The 27,151-nt window shown below is 38.2% G+C and overlaps 1 protein-coding gene across 1 annotated transcript in view; it reads right to left on the minus strand.

Annotated features, from left to right (window-relative positions):
* Window positions 1–27,151, minus strand: part of erc1b (ELKS/RAB6-interacting/CAST family member 1b) — a 266,460-nt gene that overhangs the window by 191,526 nt on the left and 47,783 nt on the right. The window contains exons 4-8 of the mRNA XM_079817695.1: window positions 24,496–24,570; window positions 17,630–17,785; window positions 16,997–17,089; window positions 14,590–14,757; window positions 11,999–12,166 (exon numbers count right to left, since the gene is read on the minus strand). Of these exons, the coding sequence (XP_079673821.1) occupies window positions 11,999–12,166; window positions 14,590–14,757; window positions 16,997–17,089; window positions 17,630–17,785; window positions 24,496–24,570 (660 nt within the window). The remainder of the gene's footprint in view (window positions 1–11,998; window positions 12,167–14,589; window positions 14,758–16,996; window positions 17,090–17,629; window positions 17,786–24,495; window positions 24,571–27,151) is intronic.

A 27,151-nucleotide genomic window follows, 5' to 3' on the forward strand; every position in this document is an offset into this window, starting at 1 on the left:
GAATGGATTCGAAAACTTAAAACTCAACTGTTTAACTCTAGCGGAGTTCCTTTAAGTAATTAAATCATACAAATTTTTATTAAATAATTTTAATTTTTAAGTAAAAACTATTAAAAAAAAATAAAAACACAATAAAAAAGATTTACATTTTAGTCATGAGAGAGAACTATAAACTATTTTATTTGTTTATTTATTTATTATTGACAATAGTATTATTGGCCTAACTTTTTTGCTTATAGTTAATGCATAGTTAAAGTAAATGTATTATGTCAAAGAGATTCAGCTGACATTTAGTTGTGGAATCCCTGCATTGCATGCCAATATGAAATGACGTGAATTTGTATATTTTAATAAGTTTGAATGACAAAAGCCTTCCAAATGTAATAGAACATGATTAAATGACTCACTGAGTTATACATTTGAATAATAATTCATGTGTTCGTCAGGAAATGATTAGATAAGCAATGTTGAGGAAAACACTTCTTAAAGGTTTTCAGTGGCTGGTCTGTGTGTGTAAATCCACAAACCTGGAAGACCTTCTGAATGTATAAAGCAGTTTTCAATTCAATAAGATTTAAAAGAAGTAGTAGGGAGGATCAATGAATTATGAATAATTTACTGCCATTGCGTGTGATCATGTAATCAATAAAAAAGTAACTGTAGTCTGATAATGAGTATTTTAAAGCATAATATAATATAATTACAAGTACATAATCCAGATTAAATTACTACCCATTGTGTGTATGTGTGATTATTATTATTAATAAATGACTTTTGTAACTAACGTTACTATAAACCAAACAAAATGACCAAAAATCTTTCTTTAGACCCCATCTCTCACATGTTTCCCCCCTTTATAGTTTGTTTTCATACAATTTCCAGTCTTTAAGGTCTTACCGATATAGAAGCAGAACCATTTCTTATTCAGTTCCCGGAAAGGAGCGAGAGAAGAAAACTGTGACAGCAGCATAATCTGGTTTTTCAAACCAGACCACTGAGAGAGATAAAGCTGTGTCAACTTATGAATTTAATTAAAAGGCTGAATGTTTTGGCAAAAGCGATTACAAGGATAACAAATGTAGGCAGAGGGAAAAGTGAGAAGAAACCCTATAATGAATTTGCCCTGGTTAAAAAAAAAAAAACTACAGTTGTTGCTCGAATAATAAAAAGTACGGCAGGGTTTGTTGTTTTAAATAATTTCAGACATGTTTGGACAGATGTCGAGGTTAGTCTCAGCTGGTTTTAAGCGAAAAGCTGAGCGGGAAAAAAAATAGGTCGTGTTGATTTGTAAAGTTAAGTGGAATTGCGGCAGAATTTTTTTTGTGCAAGACACAACGGGAGAAGTGTGTGCACATGCATGTCCAATACGCACGATTAAACATCTCCAGTCCCTCATTAATCAAACACACACCTGACAGCACCACCTGTCCGACGACACACACATTCAAATGTCTGAACCCATCACACACACTTCACGTTCAGAAGTCTCTTCCCTTTGAAACAGTCTGCGGTCGCCCATGGAACCTGGTTGTGTAACAAAACCTGATTAGCTCCTCTGCCACATTACCCAGTCTTGGGTTACCCCGTACAGCTTTGGCCTGCGCATACCAAGCGCTCATGAATATTTCATAGCGCTCATATTATGCATGTGCAGAGTCATATGATAACTGCAATTATATTTTGGAAAACAATCAGTGCATTGAGTAGAATACTGCAATCCTGTCTCAGGCTAATGGAGGAAAAATGCCTTCATCTTCCTCACGGACGTGCAGAACTAGATTAGGGGAGATCCATGTCAAGCCAAATGATGATTAGGCTACGTTCAAATAGGAGCCTATTAAAGGAGAAAAAGTCCATGTTGGGATTCAGGGAGCAGGTTTAATCCGGAATTGGATGACCTGCTAACTAAAACTGAGAGAAGAACGGTCTGTATGTACTGTAGATGGACACACACACTCCCACACGCTTCTCTGCCTCGTTTCTGGTTTCATGTGTGAGCGGATAAAAGACGAGACAAAAAGAGCAGCCTCTTGTCACAGAGATCCAAACGAATGGAGACTTTGTGTGTGTGTGTGTGTGTGTGTGTGTGTGTGTGTGTGTGTGTGTGTGTGTGTGTGTGTGTGTGTGTGTGTGTGTGTGTGTGTGTGTGTGTGTGTGTGTGTGTGTGTGTGTGTGTGTGTGTGTGTGTGTGTGTGTGTGTGTGTGTGTGTGTGTGTGTGTGTGTGTGTGTGTGTTTATGTGAGAGGGGTGGGGTGACTGAATTATTAAAGAGTCTTTTGTTTCACTTAGTGATCCGCTGCTTGTCAGTGTGGTGTGAGCTCTGGAAACAGACAGAGAGGCACACGACACACAACAAGACAACAAGCGCGGGCGCACACACACACACACGCGCGCACGCACGCACACACGCACGCACACAGAGTGAAAAGATTTGAGCGTTTACAGCGGGTTGCATCAGAATTGTATGCAATGTGCAAGCCGAACAAAACAACATGTCAAACCCACAGAGTGGAGCGACGGGAGGGGAGATCTTTTCTGAAGACTTTCAGCAGATGGGTATTAGGAAGCGACTATATGTATAAGGGAAAGTGTAATATATTTCTTGCGGAATACTTGATTCTGATTGTTCAAACATGCCGTTCCGAGATCGAATATTTCTGCATAATGAGCACTGAACTGTATACACTGTAAAGGCCGTTCACATCACGGAAATAACTATAAAGATATTGTACTAAAAATCTTTCTAAATATGAAAGAACAGCAGTCCATATACCACAACTATAACGATAATGGCACAGAGGAACGACTTTTCCACTATAATTTTCCATCTTTATTCTGACCCTCTGTCTGGGCAGCTCCTCTAAGGCTCGTCAGTAAACAGCCACTATTATGATTGGCTAACATCCTTGCATAGCAAACAGTATCAATGTCCACTCGCTATTTCACGCGAGTAAGTGTTTTGAAAACATTATCCGTACAAAATCATAATTTACAGACAAAGCATTATGAAATCAATTTCTTACGGTTTGTGATGCAGCTGCTGTCAGATCCAATACAGTTCGCTGCTTCATTTTTTAACAAACGTTTATTTGTAAAACTCTCCATTAAACTGTGCATTGTTTACGAAGCCAAATGCTCCGAACAAACATATATGAGTGGTGAGCTAATCACCATATTTATAATGAAATAAAAAAATATGATATGAAATGATTAATATGATTTAATGTTACTGCTGTAAATCTGGATTAAATGATAATGAAAACTTTGCTAAAGTGATTCTTTTGAACAATTATTACGGGTTTGGCCACGATTTGGCCGTCTGAGACAAATTTAGCAAATCCTAAAAGATTCCTCTGATCCTAGGCTAAAATCTTAAGTATCTGATCGTTAGTTAGACATGTTCACCGGCGGCAGATTAATGACCGTTGTGATCAAATTTGACCTCAGACTAATTTCTGGCAGTGTCAGAAGATTTGACTCACAATCCTGCGGTGTCACTTTTCCTACGACAACCGTCAAATTATCTTCGTTTTTCAAGACAAACTACGGCCAAAATGAGCGCTAGAGATTTCTTTGTAAAGAGGTCTGGTGGTAGATTTTTGTAAACCGTCCACATTTAGTTTTTTTGTTTTCTTCATTAAAATCAAAGATGTTCATCAATGATTGTATATTAAGAGCAGGGACACGTTTGTGTGCATTTTGTTTTGTGATTTCTCCGGAAAGAATAAAGTCTCTCTCCGCAGCAGCATTAAGCGATAGATTGAAGCGCTCCTCTGTGTGAAGACTGTGCACTGCATGAGCCAAAAGAGAACGTAAACCCGCCTACTTTGATTTGATTAGCCATCTCAATCATTTTGACATCTTGACGAGCACTGTTAGACCACTGAGGCAAAACAGACTAAAAATTGTACTTTTAAACCTTTTTGTCATCCTAACAAACAGACCGCTGTATAATGCAGCAGAGCAGTGCAATAATTTCAAATATTGGGGGGGGGGGGGACAATTTGGCCATTTCTAATTATTGGGGGGGGGGGGGGGGGGGCTCAATGTCTATGGTGGTTACGGTCCTGAATCTATGAGACTTGCAGGATGTTTTAATGGTACAAACAAAGATCTCTTTCTCATGTCATGACCCCTATCAATAGCTAATCCAACACCAATTTTTTTTTCAGTGTAACTGACCCTTTTCATAATTTCTTAGAGATCTCGTACCACTCTGCGATCTCTTTTTGCTCAAATCAAAATAATAAAATGCCTATTTATTTATTAAAAAAAAAAAAATAAGTAGCCAATTTGCGTTGGGGTCTTGATCCACCTGTCAGGATCTATTTTGCAACATAACACGTGAATGTCATTCATGAGAGGTTTGTTGAAAGGGAATGGGTGGTGTCGAACACACACGCTGCTCAGTAATGCAAATGTGTGTCAGGAGTTTGGCACCTGAGTGGGTGAGACCTGACAGGTAAGTGGCATGACGCCAGACTTTGTGTCTGCAAACTCCCACACACAGAAATAGATTTTCCTTAATTTTTCAAAATTGTCAAAATTCATATTCCAGCTTTGATCACCATATGTTAGGAGTGGCACTGAACCAGTCCATTAGTTCTGGCACTAGTCGACATGCCAGGTCTGTGCCGACTAGTTTGGGATCACATGACTTCAGTTGCACTGCTTTGATACAAAGTGACAGCAGGAGGAAAATTACAGCGTGTAACTGCGTCTCATTAGCTTTATATAGTCAATTGCAACGGACATATATATTTGGAACTATGCAAAAGTTCAAGGTGGTCAGAGCTTTGCTTGTTGTAGTTGAAGCTCTTTAAAGGGCATGAATTCGAGACGTACAGTAATTCATCTGAAAGAGTTTTACTGCTAGTACACTGTAAGCAAGCTTCCCTTTAGAGAAGCACTACTACTACAAATACCAAAGTTAAAACCAAACAAACAAACAAATAAATAAATAATTATTATGTTTAAAGCAATTGCTGTTACCTGATTTTTTTTTTTTTTTTTTACTAGGCAGAAACAATGGCATTTAAATAAATTAATACCTTTATTCAGGAAGGGAACATGAAATTGATCAAAAGTGGCAGTGAAGACATTTATAATGTTACAAAATATTTATATTTCAATTAAATGCTATTTTTTGAACTTTCTATTGAATCCTTAAAAAAAATAAGAAAAAAAATCACGGTTTCAAAAAAAATTATTAATTATAATAATAATAAGAAATATTTCTTGAGGACCAAATCCGCATAGAATATTTTCTGAAGGATCATGTGACTGGAGTAATGATGCTGAAAACTCAGCTTTGAATCACAGAAATAAATTTCATTTTAAAATACAATAATATTTAATAATATTTTACAGTGTTTACTGTGTTTTTAAATATATGTGCATCAAATAAATGCCTTGGAGAACACGAGAGATGGCTTTCGAAACATTTTTAAAAATCTTACAGAGGTAAAACTTTTGAACAATAGTAGTGTATAATCTTCACTTGTATTTTTGTACAATATTAATTAATTTAAATGCATAATTAAAATCACACATAATATTATAAAAATGTAAATAACAAATAAGGGGCCTGCTATTGCGATACAAATATAGTAAATCAAATTTCAAAGTACAGTATTAACATTCAAATTTTTATTTAATTTTAAGTTTTGTTTTATTAGCATTTTTATAATGTGTAAAACAAACATGTTTCAAGTCATTTGAAATTGAAAAGTCTGAGAAACCGGGTGATCGAAAGGAGGGGGGAGGAGGATGTGGCGATTAATTAGAAACTTCTGAAGAACTTCTTTCCCCCAATTAAGTCGAAAGCAGAGAGGATCTTTCTCTCGCTCTCTATCAGACTGTTAGGGGCTTAAGACTCTCGCCCTTTTGATGTGGGGTTTATCATTATTTTAACACAAGGCACTTATTAGCATGTACCCTCTCTGTCTGTGTGCCTGTGTTTCTCTCTCTCTCTCTCCTGAAGGATGGTAACAAACAATTTAAGAGGCTCTTTCTCAGCAAGAAGATCACAACTCAGGCCCGACACGCTCTGTTTAAGAGGCTTTCCTTGTGGTGCTAAGCCTGTTAGCCTTCTTCAACCCCTTAGCCGTCGAAAAGAGGGGGGGGGGGGGGGCACAAACGTTCTGCGTTCTGAACCAGCCTTTAAAAGGGGTTAGTGAATGTTCAGGGTTTACACCAAGCCCTCTGTGAATGCGCATGGGGACATCCTTTGACGAAATACTGGAAATATGAGACACTTGATAATACATGTTGAAATGTTACTTGTGCGGTGAGTCATTGTTAATAAAGAAAAACTCTCAATATTATGCTGACCTTTTTGGCTTGCATAAGTTTGGGGAGGAAAGATTTTTTAAATGTTTTTGAATCAATGTTGACACTTTACTTAAAGCCTTGTATAATGCATAACAGAGGTATTCATAATGCACATTATATCCGTTCATAAATAATTGTAACCAAATTTAAAATGTATTACAATATTTGCAGATTCCTTGATACATCTGAAGTTGGTTGTTTGTCGTGTTTTCATGCATTATACTTTATAAAGGTGTGTAGACATGTTTTATAATGAATTATAACTGTGGTTACAATTATTCACAAGACCATGCAATGCATTAGAAGGTGCATTAGAAGGCATGATTAATGCATTACAAATACTTTTATAATGCATTATATAAATAAAGGATCAAATAAATGCATTTGATCAAAAATACTACATTAAAAACTGTAACATTGTGAAATATTATCTATTTTAATATATTCTACATTTTCTGCAGCCATTACTCCAGAGTCTTCAGTGTCACGTGATCCTTCAGAAATCCTTCTAATATGCTCATTTGCTGCTCAAATTATTATCAATGTTGAAAAAAGTCACTTTGATCAATTTAATGCATTCGTACTGAATAAAAGTATTAATTTCTTTAAAAAAAAATTAAAAAACGGTAGTGCAGTCCAATGCACACTACTTTGATGACAGTTTTATGTCGTCAAGGTGTCTAGTTTGTTCAAAAGTTTGCATGCTGAATGTTTCTTCTAAGAGAAATTTAGTTGCTGGATTTACTGAAGCTTCTTAACAAAAGAGTTTTGCAAGAACCTCAGCGTCCTGGATTGTGTTTCAAAGGTTGCCAACAAATTCCTTGAGCAACGCTGAATATTGGGTGTTTATTACATCCGAATGGAGCGAAACTCTGACCACAAAGTCAACAAACAGGTTTAGTCTCTCTTCATCTGCAGAGCAGGATTTATGCAATGTAAACATTTTGTTTCAACATGCCGATAGTCTAAAGCTTTATTGCAATCCTAAATGGAATTAATAATGATAAAAATCTCCAGACGTGGAAAGTTTATGGTCAGAAACATCCCAGAAGCCCACCCCTAGCGCTGCCCGTGTTCATCCTCAAGACAAAGTGTCTCTGACGACCCTCTCATGCCAAAGAGAGCTGCTCTACATCAAGACGGTCGACTCGAGTTTACATACTTGAGCGAGTTCTGCTGAACTGTGTCTTGTATTCCGCCCTCCTCGCATTAACAAATGTTATTTTCTGCAGCCTGTCCTGCCGTGAACTTGCGAAAGAATTCCCATCCAAACCGCTGTTTTCAATATTTAGTTCGGCCGCTTCCACTGCGGATCTGTCTGCCACCTTATCTGACAGTTGCAAATTAAATTATCGTTATTTTCCAGGCTGTTAAAGGGTAAGTGTTCGGTTAAACACAAAACATTGAATATAAACAAAGAGAGAGAAGAGCGGCTGCCGGCTGGAAGAGGTGTTTTGCTCCGTTCAGCGTGCACTCGCTCACATCCGCGCAGGCAAACGGTGCCACTGAGAAGGCAGAGAGCTCCGCACTTGAACCGGAGCCGCTGGGAAAACAATTACAAAGCCAAACAGCTCCAAGAGGGAGAAAAAATTATGTTCAGACATTAAAGGAGAGTGCGAGAAAAAAGAAACGAGCCCAGGCTAGGCCTCCTCTGAGAACGAATGCATACATCACAGGACATTGTGTATCTGTTCATTTATATACACAGACACACACAGTCTAGGAAAGCTCATTTTCATACGCGCAAATGTGACAGGGCTATGTGTTGTTTTGAAAAAAACTAAACAGTGTAGCTTTTTAGGGGACATATTCTACACTTTTTAGCATTTTATTTTCCCCTACAGTCTGCTTGTATTGATAATAAAAAATTTTGTATACATTTTTTTTATTTTTACTATAAAAGATAGTAAAAAACTGGCAATTTTTTTACATTATATTTTCCACTCTCACTAACCTTTGGAATTAAACAGGCTGTTTTTGCTACTTCAGAATTCATGCAAATGAGCTCTGCTATGATTGGCTAACACAGTGCACACATCGTTCATCATGAATATGCATTCTTATGTAAATGTAGGCAGTCTTATGTTAATGAGCTGATGGTTGTGATGGCAAAATCATGATTATTTCTGTATCACCTGCCTTTCAACTACATTTCTATAAACTTGGTGAGGTGAGGAAGTTTAGTCAATATTATAAATGTAAACTATGCAATGATATTGTCCATGATATGTCCTATAATCTGTAAAAAAAAATTAACCACGTGTCTCCTTCAACAGTAAGAAATAAAAAAATAACGCCAAAATATCCCAGACATATTGTTATCGATTATATCATTTGGAGCTTGAGTCTGCGCAGTAGTGATTCTGAGGTTGAGCCGCGGTATCATGGTACCGCCCACCCATTTTATAGCATTAAAGAACTAACTAAAACCCAAACTTATTGGAAAAACAAACACTTGAACATAAGCCAACATGATAAGAACCAGCTAAAATTACAGAAAGATCTTCGTAAAAAAAGTATTTGAAGTGTAATAGGATTTTTTAGAAGGCAGTGGCTATTTGCTAAGTTTAAATAGTAGTTCGATTCTTTTTATACCACCTACCCCTAACCGATAAACATTTTATTATTATTTAGTGTTTAAATTTACTTAATTTATACGTATAAATAATGGCAGATAGTACATTAAACGGTATGCAATAATAACAGTATAAACTATTACATTTTAGCCTGAGGTCATCCCTACACCTAACGATAAACGCTCTATTATTAAAGGTGCACTATGTAAAATTTTTGCAGTAAAATATCCAAAAACCACTGGGCCAGTGTTATATATTTTGATCAGTTGAGTACTTACAATATCCCAAATGTTCCCAACTATTTGTAAATTGTGAGAAAATTGCTATTTTAACCAAGGAAGCGGGACGTGTGAGGGAGTCGCCTGTCGATGGCGTCACATCTACGTTCCCCTCGGTTTCCGGTTTTATTTTGCAGAAACGCTTCACTCACTGCAGAGTGCAACAAGTGTCATAGCAGCCGCCGAGCGAACGAATAGAGTAACGTCATAACCTCATTTTCAACACACTCACATGTATCTAATATGATAAACAGAGCTGCGTTACCTCATACTCATGGCTGGAAAAGCGGAAATGGCGCCAGCGAGGCGGCGACTGCGGCATGATAAAAGTCCCGCCGGCAACTATGCCATAATAAAGGTCCCGCTGCTCGCGATGCTTGTGTTGCGCTCTTCTTATTAACAATCGCTCCTGCTTCAGCTTCATACTACAGTAACGTTAATAATCACATCCATGAACATGATTTCTGCCCGAGTCCTATCCCGATTATTTTCCACCGGCTGTGAGGGGAAGACCACATGTCCCAAGATTCTCAAACTTGGCGTCATCAAACTACGCCTTTGTTTTGAATAGGCAACCTCTAGTGGACGGAAAAGTAGTGCAGCTTTAAGCACACATTAGATACTTTATTTCCACTTTTCGTTTAAATGCCTTTTCGATCTGATTTGTGATGGGAAAAGGTAGTAGAGCAAGTTCGACAAAAGGCAGATTCGAACTCGGGTCAATTTGCATCAAAACTTTCTGCCACATGCCTTACCCCTACACTATTGCTACTGTTAAGTGTTCAGGATCTTCCGTTATTTTGTCTGGCCCAACCAGACGTCAGTGGGCGGAGTTAGTGTAAATAGCCTCTGCCAACAGGGCAGGCCATTTGCACTTAGTGTAAACAGACGCTCTGTTTTTAGTTTGGCTCACATCCCATTTGTTTACATGGCGAGGGCAGGTTTATGACCCATGCGGCAGCCAGCCACAAGGGCGGGCGATCGAAAAATATGTTGGCTTCACTTTTCAGGTTTCGAAAAATGTGAAATGATACATACGTGCTAGATTTTCCTAGCTGGATGTAATACTGTTTCCTCTACGGCCTCTCGTTTTCTCGTGTTTGACCTGTGCGTTGAATGGTGTCCTGTTAAGCCGCCCCATGCATACCTTCATAGCAGTCTCAATGTGTTTTGGCCATTAGGAACAACTCTGGGGCAATACAGAACAGCTCAGGCACTATAATGGAAATTAAATGTTTCTCTTTCTGTGGCTTGGGAGAGCACTTGGCTTCAAAAAAAAAAAAGTTCATTGTGCCCCCGATGACTCTGAGAGGCTTTCAGACTCAAACTGTGAAGAGAAGCACAGCGGTTGAGGCGAAAAGAGAAAGAAAACAGAAACTATTACGAGAAATATCAGACAATGATAAGAAAGAGTCAGATCTTTCTATTTGAGCACTCTCAAATAAAACCTGGGCTTTTTCCCAAAACGGCAAGAACGCAAGCATGACTTTATGACTATAACCTGTTTATAAGTGATGTAAAAAGAGCTCTCTTATTTTATACCAAATGTACTTTCATAAAAGATGGAAGTACACAAAAAACTATTTATGATATTCACAAATTTGGACATTGGATATGAATATAACAATACTTAAGAAAGAAACTTGAAAAAAGCGAGCATTTGCCATTAAAGCGATATCCTGAGGTCTGAATTAGATTTAACAATTTGCAACCTTAAAAGGTCTTCCAGGATAGCGATTATCAGTCAAAAGCCACTTCCTGTAAACTATGAGTGTAATTCAAAGGGGTACAGCTATTAGCCATTCAAGCAAAAATACTTCAGTTCTACTTTATAGCAAATGATCCGTGTGCTTTTTTGGGAAACTTGGTCGTAAAATAACATATGACACAAGTTACAGCGATCTAAGGAGCATGATTTGCAACATTATCCTTGGAATGTCCATTAGAGAGATGCACAACTTCCTGTTTTCCCAATAAAGGTGAGCTCACTGTGGGTTTTGTGCACTCAGACTATCCCTAAGTCAAGATAAATGAGGCAGCAGACGGGGGGCTTGTTTGCACAGCCTATGATCTCAGCGCAGAAGAACTGAAACTGATAGTCGGATGTGACTCCCCGAAGCATTGCCTCATGGGAGGACCAGCCATGGCCAGTCGGGTCACCATGGAAACATCCTCTGACAGGCTCAAAGAGCGCGGCACGACAAGCTCGAAACATGTCAGTGATAGCTTTGACTTGTGTGCCGATTTCTGTCAAAGTTTGTATATTGTGGAATGAAGTTCAAAGCTGCACCCTAAATACTGCCGATGAAAAGCGATGTCGGCGGTAACTGCGAAAGCTACGGCTTCCTGTATATCCAACGTGCATTTGAGGTAGAAGCAAACAGCTGTTGCATGGATATGAAAGATGCAGAACAGACATATAAACCCTGGCGCCCGCTGTTAGCCTGAGGTTAACGGCCTGTGTGTGTCATTTCTGAGAACAGGAGACTCCGTCGCCATCACAAACACATCTTTTCCCTACTTTTAGAAATCATAAATTTACACAGAGGGATATTTGGTGAGGCTGGTTTTGTGCATTTCGCCAGAACTCATTAAACGTGGCCTAACAGTGCCATCTATGTTCAGGAGGAGGAAATGACATGCGGTTGAAGGCCGCGTCGATGTTTACGAATGCATACACCACCGCAACAGTTCTGCTGGGATCCATGAAAAGGTAGGATCCTTGTGTCGAACACAAACGTTTTATTTTGCAGCATGAAACCATCGAAACTCTTTTGGTACGGTTTTGATGTACAACGCCACGGCCTTTACCTTCTTCTGCAGCACGTTGACCTTGCGTTCCTTGACGTCAAGCATGTCTTTGAGGTCGTGAATTTCTCCGTTGAGCGTTCCCTTCTCCTCGGACATTTCCTGAATCTGCTTGCTCTTTTTATTAAGCGTGGTCTCCTTCTCTTCCAGACGTAAACGTAAAGCATCGACCTGAAATGTACACAGGCACAAAATTCATATTGATGCATGAACTGACACTTAATGTACATTAAAGTACTATTATTCATGACAATGTGCAGGAACATACTAATACTTGGCCGGTCAGGCACATTAACCGTCAGCTAAACTCCATGAATCACATGCTGGCACTGGTAACACTGGATTATGATACAAAGTGTGATGATAGACTAACTACAGAATTAAAAAGCGCACACAAAGAAGCCATTCATGCCCCAGCAACTTCACAACAGCTCAGTGACATGTTTGATACAACAGTGCCCCCTGATGGTCAGGCAGGGAAACTGCAGTAAATACATTGGTTTTTCCAACAAAAAAAGACAAGAAACATTATTTATATATATCTTTTTTTATAAAAGTTAGTTAATAATATGTATTCGCAGCTTGTAAAAAGTACAAAATTATTTTAAGGGGGATTTTAAAAAGCTTTTCTATGTTCAGAGTATAATATCCATAAAATGTATTGCATTATTTTATAAATCTATAGTAGTATGGTATATTTAGTATTGCTAGTTAATTAACTGGTGTGTTTGTTGATCATATACATGTTTTATGCCATTTTTTTCTGATGTACAGAGTGTTGGGGAAAGTTACTTTTAAAAGTAATGTGTTACAATATTGTGTTACTCCCTAAAAAGTAGCCAATTACTTAATGCATTACATTACTTATGCGTTACTATTTCTTATCTGGCCTGGACTTGTTTGTTTTGAATTAAAAAAAGTTCTATTTTTGGCAAATGTAAAAGCCTTTTCACACCAAAAGTGAAATGAATAAGCCTTAGGCTAAAGGAAATGCAAAATCACGCCTGTACAGTCAATGAAAACTTTAATATAGAACATTGATTAAACTGACTTAGAACTACCTGTGCATTAAACGGTTTTATTGCACACCTTCCAGCCAATCAGAATCAAATATTAAGACAGACCGTGGTATGTGTGTTATTAACATTTAATTAATGCAGGTTTAATTGACGCAATATTCTGATTTGCATTTCACTGTTTTATTAATTTTGAGGAATACTGAATCTGTATTTGTGCAAGTGAGATGAGTAAATGCACTGGTGCACACAACCCCGTTTTACTCCCGTTTTCTCGCATCATGGGGAAAGGAGAGGTGTCAGTCAATAAAGAGGGAATAAAAGTAACTAGCGTTACTTATTTGAAAAAGTTATTACAAAATTGAAGAGCATTTTGTTGTAAATGTAAAAGTAAAACATTACTAGTTACCTGAAAAAAAAGTGTACAGAACACTGTTGCTATGAATTATGCTTATTTTAATTGTTCTTCCATTTCTTTTCACTCTTTTTGTATAAGTTTTAAAAATCACTTATTTTTAAAATCACGATTTTATTTAGATGAAATTCACTCGAAGATCGAAGATAATAGTAGCTTCAACCACAGGAAGTTGATATTCACAAGAAATTTCCATTCATTTTTCAATATGTATGTAAAAGCCTGGAAAACATACATTTAAAATCCCCTGATCCTGATATCCATTACGGTAGCTATCCTGGAGAAGATAATATAGTTATCTAGCTAGATAACTAGATGAGATTATATCAATGTGGCAATGACTTTTGATCATCTTGGAAGCAAAAGTCAGAATGGTTAAAACTTCTTTCTTTAAAGAAATTAAAAAGTCAGTTTGGCAGAAAAATGTACTAATCAAGAACTTAAAGGGGTCCTATTATGCCCCTTTTTACAAGATGTAAAATAAGTAAAATAAGTGTTTATGTGAAGTTTCAGCTCAAAATAATTCAGATAATTTGGTATAGCATGTTAACATTGTCACTTTGAGGGGGAGCAATTCTTACACCGAGGGTGAGAAAAAGCGTGTCGTTTTTGTGTTTGTCCCTTTAAATGCAAATGAGCTCCCAGCCCCCTTTCAAGAAGAGGGTGGGGCTTCAAGAGCTGGTGTTAACAGCTCCGAGTACCTCACGCAGACACGCACTGAAAATGTCAGAAACTGTTCAGCCTGTTCAAACTGGAGTCGTGCAATGATGGAGAGACTCAAGAAGAAGTGACAACATGTAGAATGAGACAGGACGTTTCTGAATGGTTAGTTGATGAATTTATGTAGCTGTCATCGATTAGCATTCTGTCATGATAATCTATAAATCGCTCGTGTGGGAACTGTTGTCAGATGCCTAAAGAGCCAGAGAATAACTGCTGCATGAAGATAGAAACGGTATAGTTAAGTTTCGTTTAATTATGGTTATAACTGTTGTAACTTTGCAGATGGTGTTGATGCTCAAACAGCAACATCACACTACATTTTTAAAAGTGAAATCATAATCAAGGACCCCTTTAAAGAAATTCCCATCTTTGTAAAAATCTATTTGACTTATCCAGCCATGCTACACAAAGCCAATTCATTGCCATAACGTAACTCTTACCTCAGTCTGCAGGATGGCAGCACGCTGTTCTTTGGCAGTGAGAGACTCTTTGAGTACATCGATGTGCTGTTTGCTGTCAGAAAACTGATTGGTGAGCGTCTCCAGTTTAGTCTGCAGGCCCAAGAGTTCAGTGTCCTTCCGGGAGAGATCCTGCTTCACCTGATCAATCTGTGCAAGACAAACAGTCAGTCTGAGCGTGTGGAAAACTCCAGAAAACTCCTTCAAACCAGACCTCAAAGCTCTGGTGAAACACATTTCCCCTAAAACACCATCGTCGGATGCAAACGCATGATGAAACCGGTCGTCTCAGGTCTGATGTGAGGAAACAGTCGAATTTTCAAGAATCCTCATCTAAGTCAAATTAAACTCGCTAACTCGTTGAATTAGACACCTCGAGCAGGCAAAGCATTACCACGTTGTTTTAGTAAATGGCAATTCCTGTGAAGAGAAGCACTTGATGTATTAAACAAATCATCCACAAAACACTCATGCTTGCGAGATACTAAGTACAAATATAAATCAATTTTTACACACATACAGTAAACAAAGTTAGGAGACTAAAAAACAGACAGCAAGTGTTCATCTGCAATGTAAAAGACAAACAGCCAGAGTCTTGACACATTCCCAGCATGCACTGGGGCAGCTATAGCAGGTTAGCATGGCCTAAAGCTGTAACTCTACTGGCTGCCAGTCACCCTAGTGAAAGAAATGCGTGTGCAGGAGATGGCGAGAGAGAAAATTCAGCGAGACAGACTCAAGCCTCGTAGACATTAGTGCTCTCAGCTCTACTCCAACCAGGGATACAAACAAGAGGGAGAGGGAAAGAAAAGAGAGACGGGTGAAAAGCACCGTGGGAGTCTAGAGTGGCATCCGACCTCTCAGCACAGCACTGGGCGACTCTGCTTTCCTGATCAGAGAAACCTTGGGACTTTACCCGTCGGCCTGAACCACTGCCGCCCACTGATCCTGCTGTTATGACCACAGGCGGCCACTGATAAGGAGTCGAGACTCAAAAGCTAATATTTTTGAACAGTTCCCTTCACCGCCCTGGACCTTTTTCACCGTTCCCTCCCATGAGTTCTTTAGTTAGAGGAATATTATATTCTGTCGAAGTTGAATTCAGTATGGAAAAAAGACTGAGGTTGTCAATCAAAATAAAAAGCATATAGTGACTGACCACTAATCAGAACACTGGGGAGATGGGATGCAGTGATGTTATTGTTAAACTAAAACTATTAGAAAATGTTTTTGGTAAATTAAATAAAAGTATAAATATAGACCCTTTTCACAGACTGTGATGATGCGTTTTAACGGTCATCAATTTTGTAAATCCTGCAAAGTTTTTAGTATTTTAATTTTTTTTTTTAATTTTTATGTATGCATATTTATAACACTAATACTTTGTATTTTATTACTTTTGCATCAAATTACAAGTATACCAAGTTACCGCTGCTGTGAGGGTGTTTCTAATACAGCGTCCATTATCAGTTTCACTCTATTTTTTCCCCTCTTTTTGAAAGTTGTGAAATCACTGTTGTGGTGTTTTTCTTTTGCTGTTTGAGCAAATAGGGACACAAAAATATATTTAATGTATTCTCTCATTCACCGCTATAAAAGTTAACCCAACTATGACGACTTCTGCTCTGAGAAACCCGGAGATGTGAAAGGGTCTTTTAAAAAAAAAAATTTTAAACTTAAAACTTATAAGACAATTAAAGAAATGTTAACTTGGCAGCCAACTGAAATAAATATGTTTAAGTTGAACAAAAGTACTAAAATTACTAAAACTAAAATAAAATAAATTAAAGCTACAGAGAAATGTATATATGCATAAAAACAAACTAATAAAAATGACAAAGACACATAATGGAATTTGTTAAAACAAACTAAAATGTCTACTATATCAATATAGTAAAAATAATATATAATGCATCCCAAGAATGTCTAATTTTATATATCTATTTATTCAGCAAAAGGGAAAAAAATCTGCAGTATGCAACCCCAAAACAAATTGGTAGGAAAACTGTATTTTGTCCTATTTTTCTGCAGTTTTACACAATCACTATACAACATTTTTTTAAATGCAGTGTCAACTTCAGCCATTGGGTTTTTTTTCCCCCTCTGATTTATTTTTGTCCTTTTACTCAGAGAAGGCAGCATAAATAATGTATGACATTAAGTAAAAAATGACCCTTCGGGGCTTCCGTAGATCAGAGATAATACATTAAATCTCTTGCAAGAAAAAAAAACGCCCTGAGCTAAAGGGCCGGTCGGTCGGTCAGCCAGTGGGATTTTCTGAGGTTAGCGGGAATCAGAACCCTATCTGAAGTCTGAATGGGCGGGACGTTCTCTCTGATGAGGGAAGCAGAGCTGTGCGTGTGCTAAGCCGGTTCTCTGGGTGTCTTACGGAAGAGACCTCTTGCTGCAGCTCAGCCGCCCGCTTTTTCAGCTCCTCGCCCTGCGCTTCGCTCTGTGCCAGCTCGTCCCTCAGTTGCTCTACCTGTCAGGAGAGGGCGGCGTTACTGCAACAACCACCAATCACCATCCACCAGCTCGCATGCACGCCCAGCGCCCAATCAAACATCCCCCATGTTCACGTGATGTCGTCAGCGTTACTAAACCAATCAGCATTCACCACACAGGCCATGCGGTTATGATTTAGCCATTTAGCTGCAATTAAATGTCATTAAAAAGGTAAAGAGTTTCCTTAGGACAAATAATATATATACAATTCATATAATAAAATGATTTATAATTAAAAATAAAGACGATAAAAGGAAAAAACATATTAACATTGTAATAGGTCAAGATAAAAGTTAGTAATGATAATAAAAAAACACAATGAAGAAGTTATCAAGACAACTTTGACCAGATAAAATGAAAAATCAGAACATTTTATGCTTAATTATATAGTTGTGATGCACACCATGTCATATAACAGCACCACCGGCTACTAATATTTAACACCAACACAAATCTGCGATCAAATAACACAACCTGTAAGAAAACAGTTGTACTGCCCATGGGCCACAGGTTCTACCTTATTCTTCATGAACTTGGAGTGACTGCGGTAGACCTCCATCTGTTTCATCTCCTCCTCTCTCTCCTCAGTGCTGAGGGCGCCGTTTGACTTGAGCATCTGTATCTCGTCCTCCAGATCTCTCAGACTGCGCTCCAGAGAGCTGATCTTAGAGTCCTGCAGAGATCAGAGAGATGTTTGAGGCGGAGGAATGGAGGACAAGGTGCAACACTCTCAGTGTCCTACCTAAGGAGATAGATCTGCTGGATGCTATACAGAAGGGTTTTAAACATGAATCAGTCCTGATATCTAATCAGGGCCATTTCTAGCCATTTTGACGCCCTAGATGAAATCCTTATTGGCACCTATTATATTAATTTGAATCCTTATTATCAAATACATACACATATCATTTGGAAACGCAATCCTTATTAACAAATATTTACAATTTGGAAATGTTTCCAAAATTTACCGCAAACTACGTATAAAAGCTTGATCAGTCACATGAAAGTAACAAGAATATATATTGATTGAGTGCGGTCTTTTTTTTGCTCATTGACGCTCGAACTTCCCCTTTGTATACCCTGTGTATGCCACTGCTTGTATTAAGCACAGTTAGAACTGTATGAATCGATTCAGCATTTCGACACCATCCGTAAAGATGCGTTAAATTCGACAAAAGGATGTAATTAATGTTGTGAATTAGCACATTTTATTATACAATTTTTAAATTGGCCGTTACAGTTTTATATGGGACAATTACAAAACACACTGATCCTTTAACAATGCATTGGCGCAAACACACACTTGGAGGTGCAAGTAAGAGAAGAAAGCTCTATAGAGTCAAAATATAATAATATATCATGAAATGCTAAAGTGAGTGTGGTTATATCTTGCCAATTCAATACACACCAAGCAATATGACGTAATCTGCCCATTTCACAGCGTGATTTCTCGACTGCCACAAATACGGCCCTAACAAAATACAGATTTGTGCACTTTTTATAGTGCCTGTTTTTTTTAATTGGCCTTTGAATTTAGCTTTATTGTGTGGTTAAAAAAGCATTACCTTGCCAAAGCACTGACCTTTGATCTAATGGTGTTGTTGCGCTCCAAATGCAAACCTTACATGCAACAGTCAGACAGTAATTGACAGTACTCTGATCCAATATAGGAATCATCTGATTGAGAGTACTCTAGCCCAATAGTGTTGGGGGAACCAGTGGGGGCGGCAATCATATTTCAGGGTGGCCGTGACACCCTTTACAAAGACCCCTTCCAAAATGTAGTGCCAGATATGCGCTCACTGGCACCCCTTCATCTGATGGTGCCCATGGCGACCGCCTATTTCGCCTATGCCTAAAAATGCCCTGCATCTAATATACCATTTAAGACACTAGCAACAATAAAGATCATTTTCAAGCAGGCTTTCCAAACACTCCCTCATAAGCCTAAAAATAACTTTTAAAAAAATTACATTAAACAGTGTTATTAGGGCCCAAGCCCTGAAAGGGCGCAGAGCCCTATTGTTCTTCCTCAGATTATTCTTTGTTTTTTTTTTGTTTTTTTTTTTTTTTTCGACTTCTCGGGTACTTTTGGGGCACTTAACATGCTCGAAAACTCTTGAAACTTCGCACAGGCGTCGGAATGCGCGGCCATCAGAGCCGGGCTGAAGCTGGTACCCGGGCGTGGCAGGGGGGCTCGACAGCGCCCCCTAAAGTGGGGTCTGAAAACTTGGTCCATATATCAAACACACTTGCACGTACATGTTTGAAACTTGGTACACATATAGACCTCATCGGGCCGAACAACTTTCGTGCTCTAAGTTATGCGTCAGCCCTACAGGAAGTGAGCTATTATGGGTTGTTCGGAAAACGCATGCTCTGGAATTTAATATACTCCTCCGAGGCCATTGTTTCGATCATTGCCAAACTCGGTCAGCATTAAGTGAACATATCCAGGATGCTAAATTGCGAGCGGATTTTTGATATCTCGAAAAGTCTGGCCGTGGCGATGCAACGAATTTATGGCGAGAAAAGGGAAACAGGAAGTGTGTTTTAACTTGTGCAAACATTGACTGGTTTGGATGAAACTTCAGCTGTGTGTTCGTTGTAAGAGGCCGATCACATGGATATGACTTTTGTGAGTCAAAGTTATAGCGCCACCAACTGGCAGCAGGAAGTGTGTCACTTTCAAAAATGCTTTGAATCACCATCTTATTTTCACCAGATTTATTTCAAACTTCATCAGTATAATGTGAAAACATGACAGATAGAGACGTATGAAATGGATTCCTGAAATTTCAAATACTGTTGCCATGGCAACGTGTCAAAGTTTAATAATCTTTTGGCTGTTCTGAGGCTCTTAGCATGCTTGAAATTGCTTGAAACTGCTTGAAACTCAACACACACATCAGAGATGTTAGTCAGTACACATGGGCAAAGCCTCAGAAACGGGCGGGGATGAGGGGCTCTCTAGCGCCACCTTTTGACAAAAGTGAAGGGCTTCGTTTCATCTACAATCACCAAACTCAGTATATATATTGACCTCATCGAGCCGGACAACTTTCTAATTTACAGTCATTAGCTCCGACCAACAGGAAGTCAGATATTTTGGTTTGAAGGTGAACTTTTGGTTAAATCGGGGTCTGAGTTTTTACGTTCTCCTCGTAGGCGATTTATTCAATCTCCACCAAACTCGGTCAACATGAAACAAAGATACTGAAGATGCTAAAATGTGAACGGATATTGGATATCTCAAACGGTGTTTCCATGGCAAGGAATTAAATAAGGACAAAAAAGGGGAACAGAAATTCTCTGTGTCTGCTGCTCTCCCCTCAATGAACACAAGATGGCAGCATTGTATTAGTTTTGAAGCAGGATAAAAAAAAACTTGTTTCTCTCTCTCTCTCTCTCTCTCTCTTGTTTGTGATTTATGAGGACACAAATTTGTATAATGACATGGGTATTACACTGGTATTACAACGTGTATGTGTGTGTGTTTAAAAACATACTAAAACAATGTTTTATTCAAATGTAACCAAATAGCTTTAAAATAATCATACTATTTTTCAGATCAATATATTTATTTTATTTAATATATTTCTTCTGAATATTTATTCTCTGTCTGCCCTCCCCTCACTAAAAGGTAGCAGTGTTGTTCTGAGGCTCTTAGCATGCTTGAAATTGCTTGAAACTGCTTGAAACTCAACACACACATCAGAGATGTCAGTCAGTACACATGGACAAAGCCTCAGAAACGGGCGGGGATGAGGGGCTCTCTAGCGCCACCTTTTGACAAAAATGAAGGGCTTCGTTTCATCTACAATCACCAAACTCAGTATATATATTGACCTCATCGAGCCGGACAACTTTCTAATTTACAGTCATTAGCTCCGACCAACAGGAAGTCAGATATTTTGGTTTGAACGTGAATATTGGTATAATTCAGGCTCTGAGTTTTTACGTTCTCCTCGTAGGCGATTTATTCAATCTCCACCAAACTCGGTCAACATGAAACAAAGATACGGAAGATGCTAAAATGCGAACGGATTTTGGATATCTCAAACGGTGTTGCCATGCCGAGGGATTAAATAAGGACAAAAAAGGGGAATGTGTGCTGCCCTTCCCTCAATGAACACACGATGGCAGCAGTGTCTTAGTTTTGAAGCAGGATAAAAAAAAACCTTGTTTCTCTCTCTCTCTCTGTGTGTGTGTGTGTGTGTGTGTGTGTGTGTGTGTGTGTGTGTGTGTGTGTGTGTGTGTGTGTGTGTGTGTGTGTGTGTGTGTGTGTGTGTGTGTGTGTGTGTGTGTGTGTGTGTGTGTGTGTGTGTGTGTGTGTGTGTGTGTGTGTGTGTGTGTGTGTGTGTGTGTGTGTGTGTGTGTGTGTGTGTGCTTCTGTGATTTCTGAGGACATACATTTGTAGACATTTCATGTGTCCCCGTACATATATTGTTCTCTTCGAGCCGGACAACTTTCTAATTTAACTAATCTAATTTAACTAATTTAAAACTTTCTAATTTTAAATAAAAACGTCATGTGCTGTGTTTGCCAAGATCACGTATGATGCATATGCAGGGTATATGCAGGAATCCTGAAGTAAATTTTAATACCTTTTTAAGACTTTTTTAAGACCTTCTCAAAATATTTAAAGACCTCATCGGCGATGAGAACTACTGTTGAGCAATAAAATAAAAATATATAATCATAAGCTATAACAAAAATATATATTAAATTAGGTGAGTGGATAGTTAAAAAAATTTGCAATTACAAAAAGTAATTCTTGAAAAAACATCTCTGGACAAATTTTATAAAATCTAAAAATGTTAATGAAAAGGTACAAATTACTTTGTGTTCTTATTAAATACATTTATAAAAAAAACAATTTATATTTAATTTATATATGAATGTAAATAATTATATGGGCCTACACAAATAATATAACATTTCAAGATTTATAGTTTATTGTAAACGTAATGTGCAGCTCTGTAAAGGGGCAACAAATATATGATAGATACGTGAGAACAAGATTTTTTTTAAATCATCTTTAAGTGCACAAAACTATGAAAATATATGAAAGCGCGGCACAATGTGCTTATGCGCATCCCGGGTGCAGAATGATGCGCTTAAAGCAACATGGAGTCAGAGGGCGCAGTGCACCGCGAGTGCACATTAAAAAGTTCACGGCATAAAGAGACGATGAGCGTTGAGCGCACAAATCCTAGTCTACTATGTATATCGGTCGGTTTCTTCACAGTTTTAAATTCCGGTTATTGTGCGTGTGATGCCTTGTGTTGTCACCCGGGTAGGGAGCACAACATCGTTCAGAAACCGCTAGATAAACTCCAGGAAGATAAATTATTTTATCTGCATATCAAGTATTATAACGGGAATATATCATCTTGGAGTGAGCTTTACCGAGCAGCTGACTGACTGTAACCAAACACGACGCGCAGTTTGAATGCTGAACGGAGAATGATGGACAGCTACAGCGGAGGAAAGACATTCAGCTATGGAATGGCTTTAGATGACTTTGTACTAGCAAATCATAAAATACTAATAATGATTGCTGAAAGATCATGTGACAATATATATTTCTGATGATTATTTAATTACCACGACATGCCTAATCTGAGCAAGGGACTGCCTGTCTTGAGTTTTGTCGACAGACGGAGGTGGCACGAAATGTGACGGAGGCGGCTGCTATGCAGGAAAAACCATAGAAAAACCCTGCGGTCATTGTTTAAACTCATCCTACTCCAACCAGGAGTCCGCAAATTTACATTTCCCCATTTCGGAGTCTGTTTCGCAACGTGTGGAGGGCGACACATCACCTAACTGCGCATTTCGCAAAATACGTGACATCACCCATAGACGGTGTGCGCGCCCGAGCTGATCTCACTGACATATCACTATTCAGACAGGACTAGTTTTTGTAAATTATATTTGAGTTACAATTCTCATCAACCAACATCTGTGATTTCAAATATATTCAAAATAATGTTTTCGGAGAGTGAAGTAAAAAAAACTTTCTCCCACCATTTAGATTTTATTTATTTTTGTTGTTAAAATCTTGTGAATCTTGTTCAATGTGCAGATTACCTCTCTCTCAGTCCTTCCCCTCCCCCCTCACTCTCAGGCTCACCCTGGGTGTGTGTGTGTGTGTGGGGTCTCTCTCTCACCCTGTGAGTTTGTGTGTGTGCCTTTCTCTCTTGATGATGATAATTTACCCCTTTCATATCATAGACTATCACAAATAACTCACTTGTGAATAAGTAAAAAAAGAACTATACAAATACCTTGAATTAAATACTGGCCTTCTGGACTTATAACATTTTGAGCAGGAAAAGATAACTTTTCACATATTTGAAAGAGATCTATTTCATCCCATGACATTAAAAATCATCTACATTTAAATGACATCATGGGTGTGGCTTGTGGTGATAGTGGCACCAGCTGCTGCGGTAAATGTGACATATTCGAGCGATTTAAAAAAATTATCCTGTTTAAATGCATATTGCCTGCCGTGCACAGTTATGCTGATGCCACCGGCGTGGCGGTGCCACCGGCTTGGGCCCGTCATCGCTGCTCGCAGCTTTAATTAAATTATTATTGTTTTTTAAAGATTTCAAGTGGGTGTTAAATGTAAAAATAGGGTAAATATTCAATATTTGTTGAAAATTAAAGTAATGTTAAAAACAACTGATAACCGTACTGTGCATCTCTGCAATAAAAAAAAAGTGTTAAAATATAATTTTATAGATAAAACTTTTCAAATATGTATCGACTTATAAACCGGACAAATCCAAAAAGAGGCAGTAGGATTTTTAAATGCATTTATTTGATCAAAAATACAGTAATATTGTGAAATATTATGACAATTTAAAATAACTGTTTTGAGTTTTCTCTATTGTAATATATTTTAAAATGTCATTTAGTTATGTGATTGCACGGCTGAATTTTCAGCATTATTACTCCAGTCTTCAGTCTCACATGATCCTTCAGAATCATTCTAATGTGCTGATTTGCTGCGATGCTTAATATTTTTGTGGAAACGGTTATGCATTTTTTTCAGGATTAATAGAAAGCTCAAAAGAACAGCATTTATTTAAAACAGAAGTCTTTTATGACATTATAAAATGTCTTTACTGTCACTTTTTATGTGCCCTTGTTGAATAAAACCTACTTTTTAAGAAAATAAGATATCTTACTGACCACAAATTATTGAAAAATTGTGTAAAATTACTGACACAAAAAGACAGTTTGAGGAATATGAGTAGGTTTTCGTAATGTTATTATTACTACTATTATTATCTGCCTTAGAAACAACACTAAAGTTTGGGATTTACTCACAACAAACACACACACACACACACACACACACTTGCCTTCATCTCGATGACAGTCTGCAGGGCTTTGGTTTTGGCAGACTCTGGAGCTCCCTCATATCGTCTATGGAGATCCTGGGAAGAAAACAGGAGACGAGGATCATGAGGTGAAACCACAGGATAATAACGGCCTCCTCTACCGCCAGCCATCATTTGATGAGGATCCATACCACTCCAGATTATGTCCAGCCCAAAAGCTGATAATAAATCAACCCTGACTTCTGATTTCAACACAGCCAAATTACAAACTCAGCACACTGATGTCACAAACGAAATTCTGAGGCAGGAGAGACACTTTCTGTCCACTGGTTTGAGTGTTTATGCATGACTGAGTCACTTATGAAAAAGATAAATGTACCGAGCAATAGAGTGAATGCAGCATGCACTGAACACAAAGAGCCTGCACCCTCCGGGCAATCAAAGACCCCTGAATCATCAATCAGACACAAAATATGGACACCAAAGCCTTCAGATATGAATGCACATGGAGAGAGAGACAGACACGGGAAAAACAGCCATTCGTCTACATGTGTGGAGACTCAGAAAGCATATGGAAAGCAGAGCGACGCTTCAGGGAACTGAATTGTTGAAAGCTGCTGTTGAACGACACTCATATCTGAAAGAGATACAACATTACTATCTATTCCATGATGTTCCATGAAAAAATAAATACTGCTAAAATAAAAAATGTTCATTATTTGAATTTTTTTTTAAATCTAATTTGTATTTGAATGGCAATTCTGAACAATCAGAGCTGAGTAGACCAATCACAACAGACTAGGCTATCTGACCAATCAGAGCAGAGTAGACCAAATCACAACAGACTAGGCCATCTGACCAATCAGAGCAGAGTAGACCAATCACAACAGACTGGGACTTTAAAAATGAGGTGATGTGCAATGAATATTATGAGAAAACTTAAGTGTTTTTTGAAATTTGATGCATGTAAACTTATTGTAGGAGACCTCCAAAACAAAATTAGAACTTTCAAAAGGCCTAACATGTCCTGTTCCAATTCAAAGCTGACATCTAGACAAGAACAGTTCAAATCCCCGGATGTGTCCTTGATCCGCCCCTTCTATCGATGATGCATCGAGAGGTGACTTGAGACAGACAGGTATTCCAGAATGCATCTCGCGCCAACCAACAAGGGTCAAAAGCAGAGGAGAAACCCAGCGTAGATTAAAAATACTACTGTTAATGTGTCACAAAATGTAGTTTTAAGAGTTTTTCAGGCGAGAAGGTAGATGTTTAAAGCTCAAATCTGTGGTTTATTTATAAAGAGATTGCCTATTTGAAAATTGTATGTGATGTTTTCGGAGTTGTGAGATCCAGCCAATCAGCGGACGCTCAGCCCTCATTAACCCCACCGAGAGCAGCTTGTCCTCGGCTAGTCCTTCGGACATTTGCAGCTGGCTCTGATGTCTCTCTAGTGGTTAAACATGAGATATAATTTGTCTTGTGTAGATCTAACTGGCGATCTTTGGTCTCATGAATCTATAATTTGTTCCCTGGCAAATCGTTTTGGCTGAGGGCAAAGGCTATTTAACGTGTTTGCTTTATTTCTTTTACTTATACTTTTATGATAATGGCTATTATTGACATTTAAAGGTCCCGTTTTTCGTGTTTTTTTGAAGCTTTGATTGTGTTAACAGTGTGCAATATAACATGTGTTCATGTTTCGCGTGTAAAAAAACACAGTATTTTTCACACAATTTACTTATCTGTATACTGCTGTTTTCACTGTCCTCAAAACGGCTTGAAAGATTTCCCTGTTCTATGAAGTCCCTCCTTCAGAAACACGTAACGAGTTCTGATTGTGCCAGCGGTTCCCGTGTTGTGATTCGACAGCAGCTTAGCACACGCAGAGCGCACGTTACCGGAAAGGTCACGCCTCTCACCATAATGGGGATGCATGTGCTCAATGATCTCTAAGTACAGCGTCCCTGGGAAAGCCAAACAAAGGTGACTTGACTCCGGGATGAAAATAACAGCGTCTCGACGACATGGCAACAAACAAACTATACGAACGCAACACTTCCTATTCTCCACGCGGGAGCAACAAGACCACGCCCCCTTTTTCACGCGTTCTTGTGGGCGGAGGTTAGTCGACATACTGCTCTACTGACGTAATTAAAGCAGGAAATACCAGGATGTAGTCCTAACCAGCCGTTCGCTGTAGGCTTTGAAAGGGAACTTCTGTTAAATAAAATATCTCGCTTGGCATTGAACTTTGAGCTTTATAATTTTACAGGTATTATAAATGCTCTAACAGCAACATTACACACTAACTAAAGTTTGAAAAATGGGATCACGAAGAACAGGACCTTTAACAAAAAGAGACAGGGTTGTGTTTTAAGTCATATTTAATTTTATTACAGTGAAGATAATCATATATTTGCACACTTATTGCCTAAACCACATATTAATATGTTTCTTTTTTTTTTTATGTAAATGAAAAGAGGTAGGGATGTGTTTTATATTTCTTTTTGTTATAAATATACATGCAGTGAAGACAATCAAGGTATGCGTTGCCTGAACCACATTTGTGTGGCTATTAATATATTTAAGATTTTTTTTTATGAAAATGAAGAGGCAGAGTGGTGTTTTATGACATATTTCGTTTTATTGTTGCCTAAAATATACATACAGAGAT

The sequence above is a fragment of the Gobio gobio genome (genome assembly GCF_949357685.1).
Source record: "Gobio gobio genome assembly, chromosome: 5".
In the NCBI taxonomy this organism is placed as follows: Eukaryota; Metazoa; Chordata; class Actinopteri; order Cypriniformes; family Gobionidae; genus Gobio; species Gobio gobio.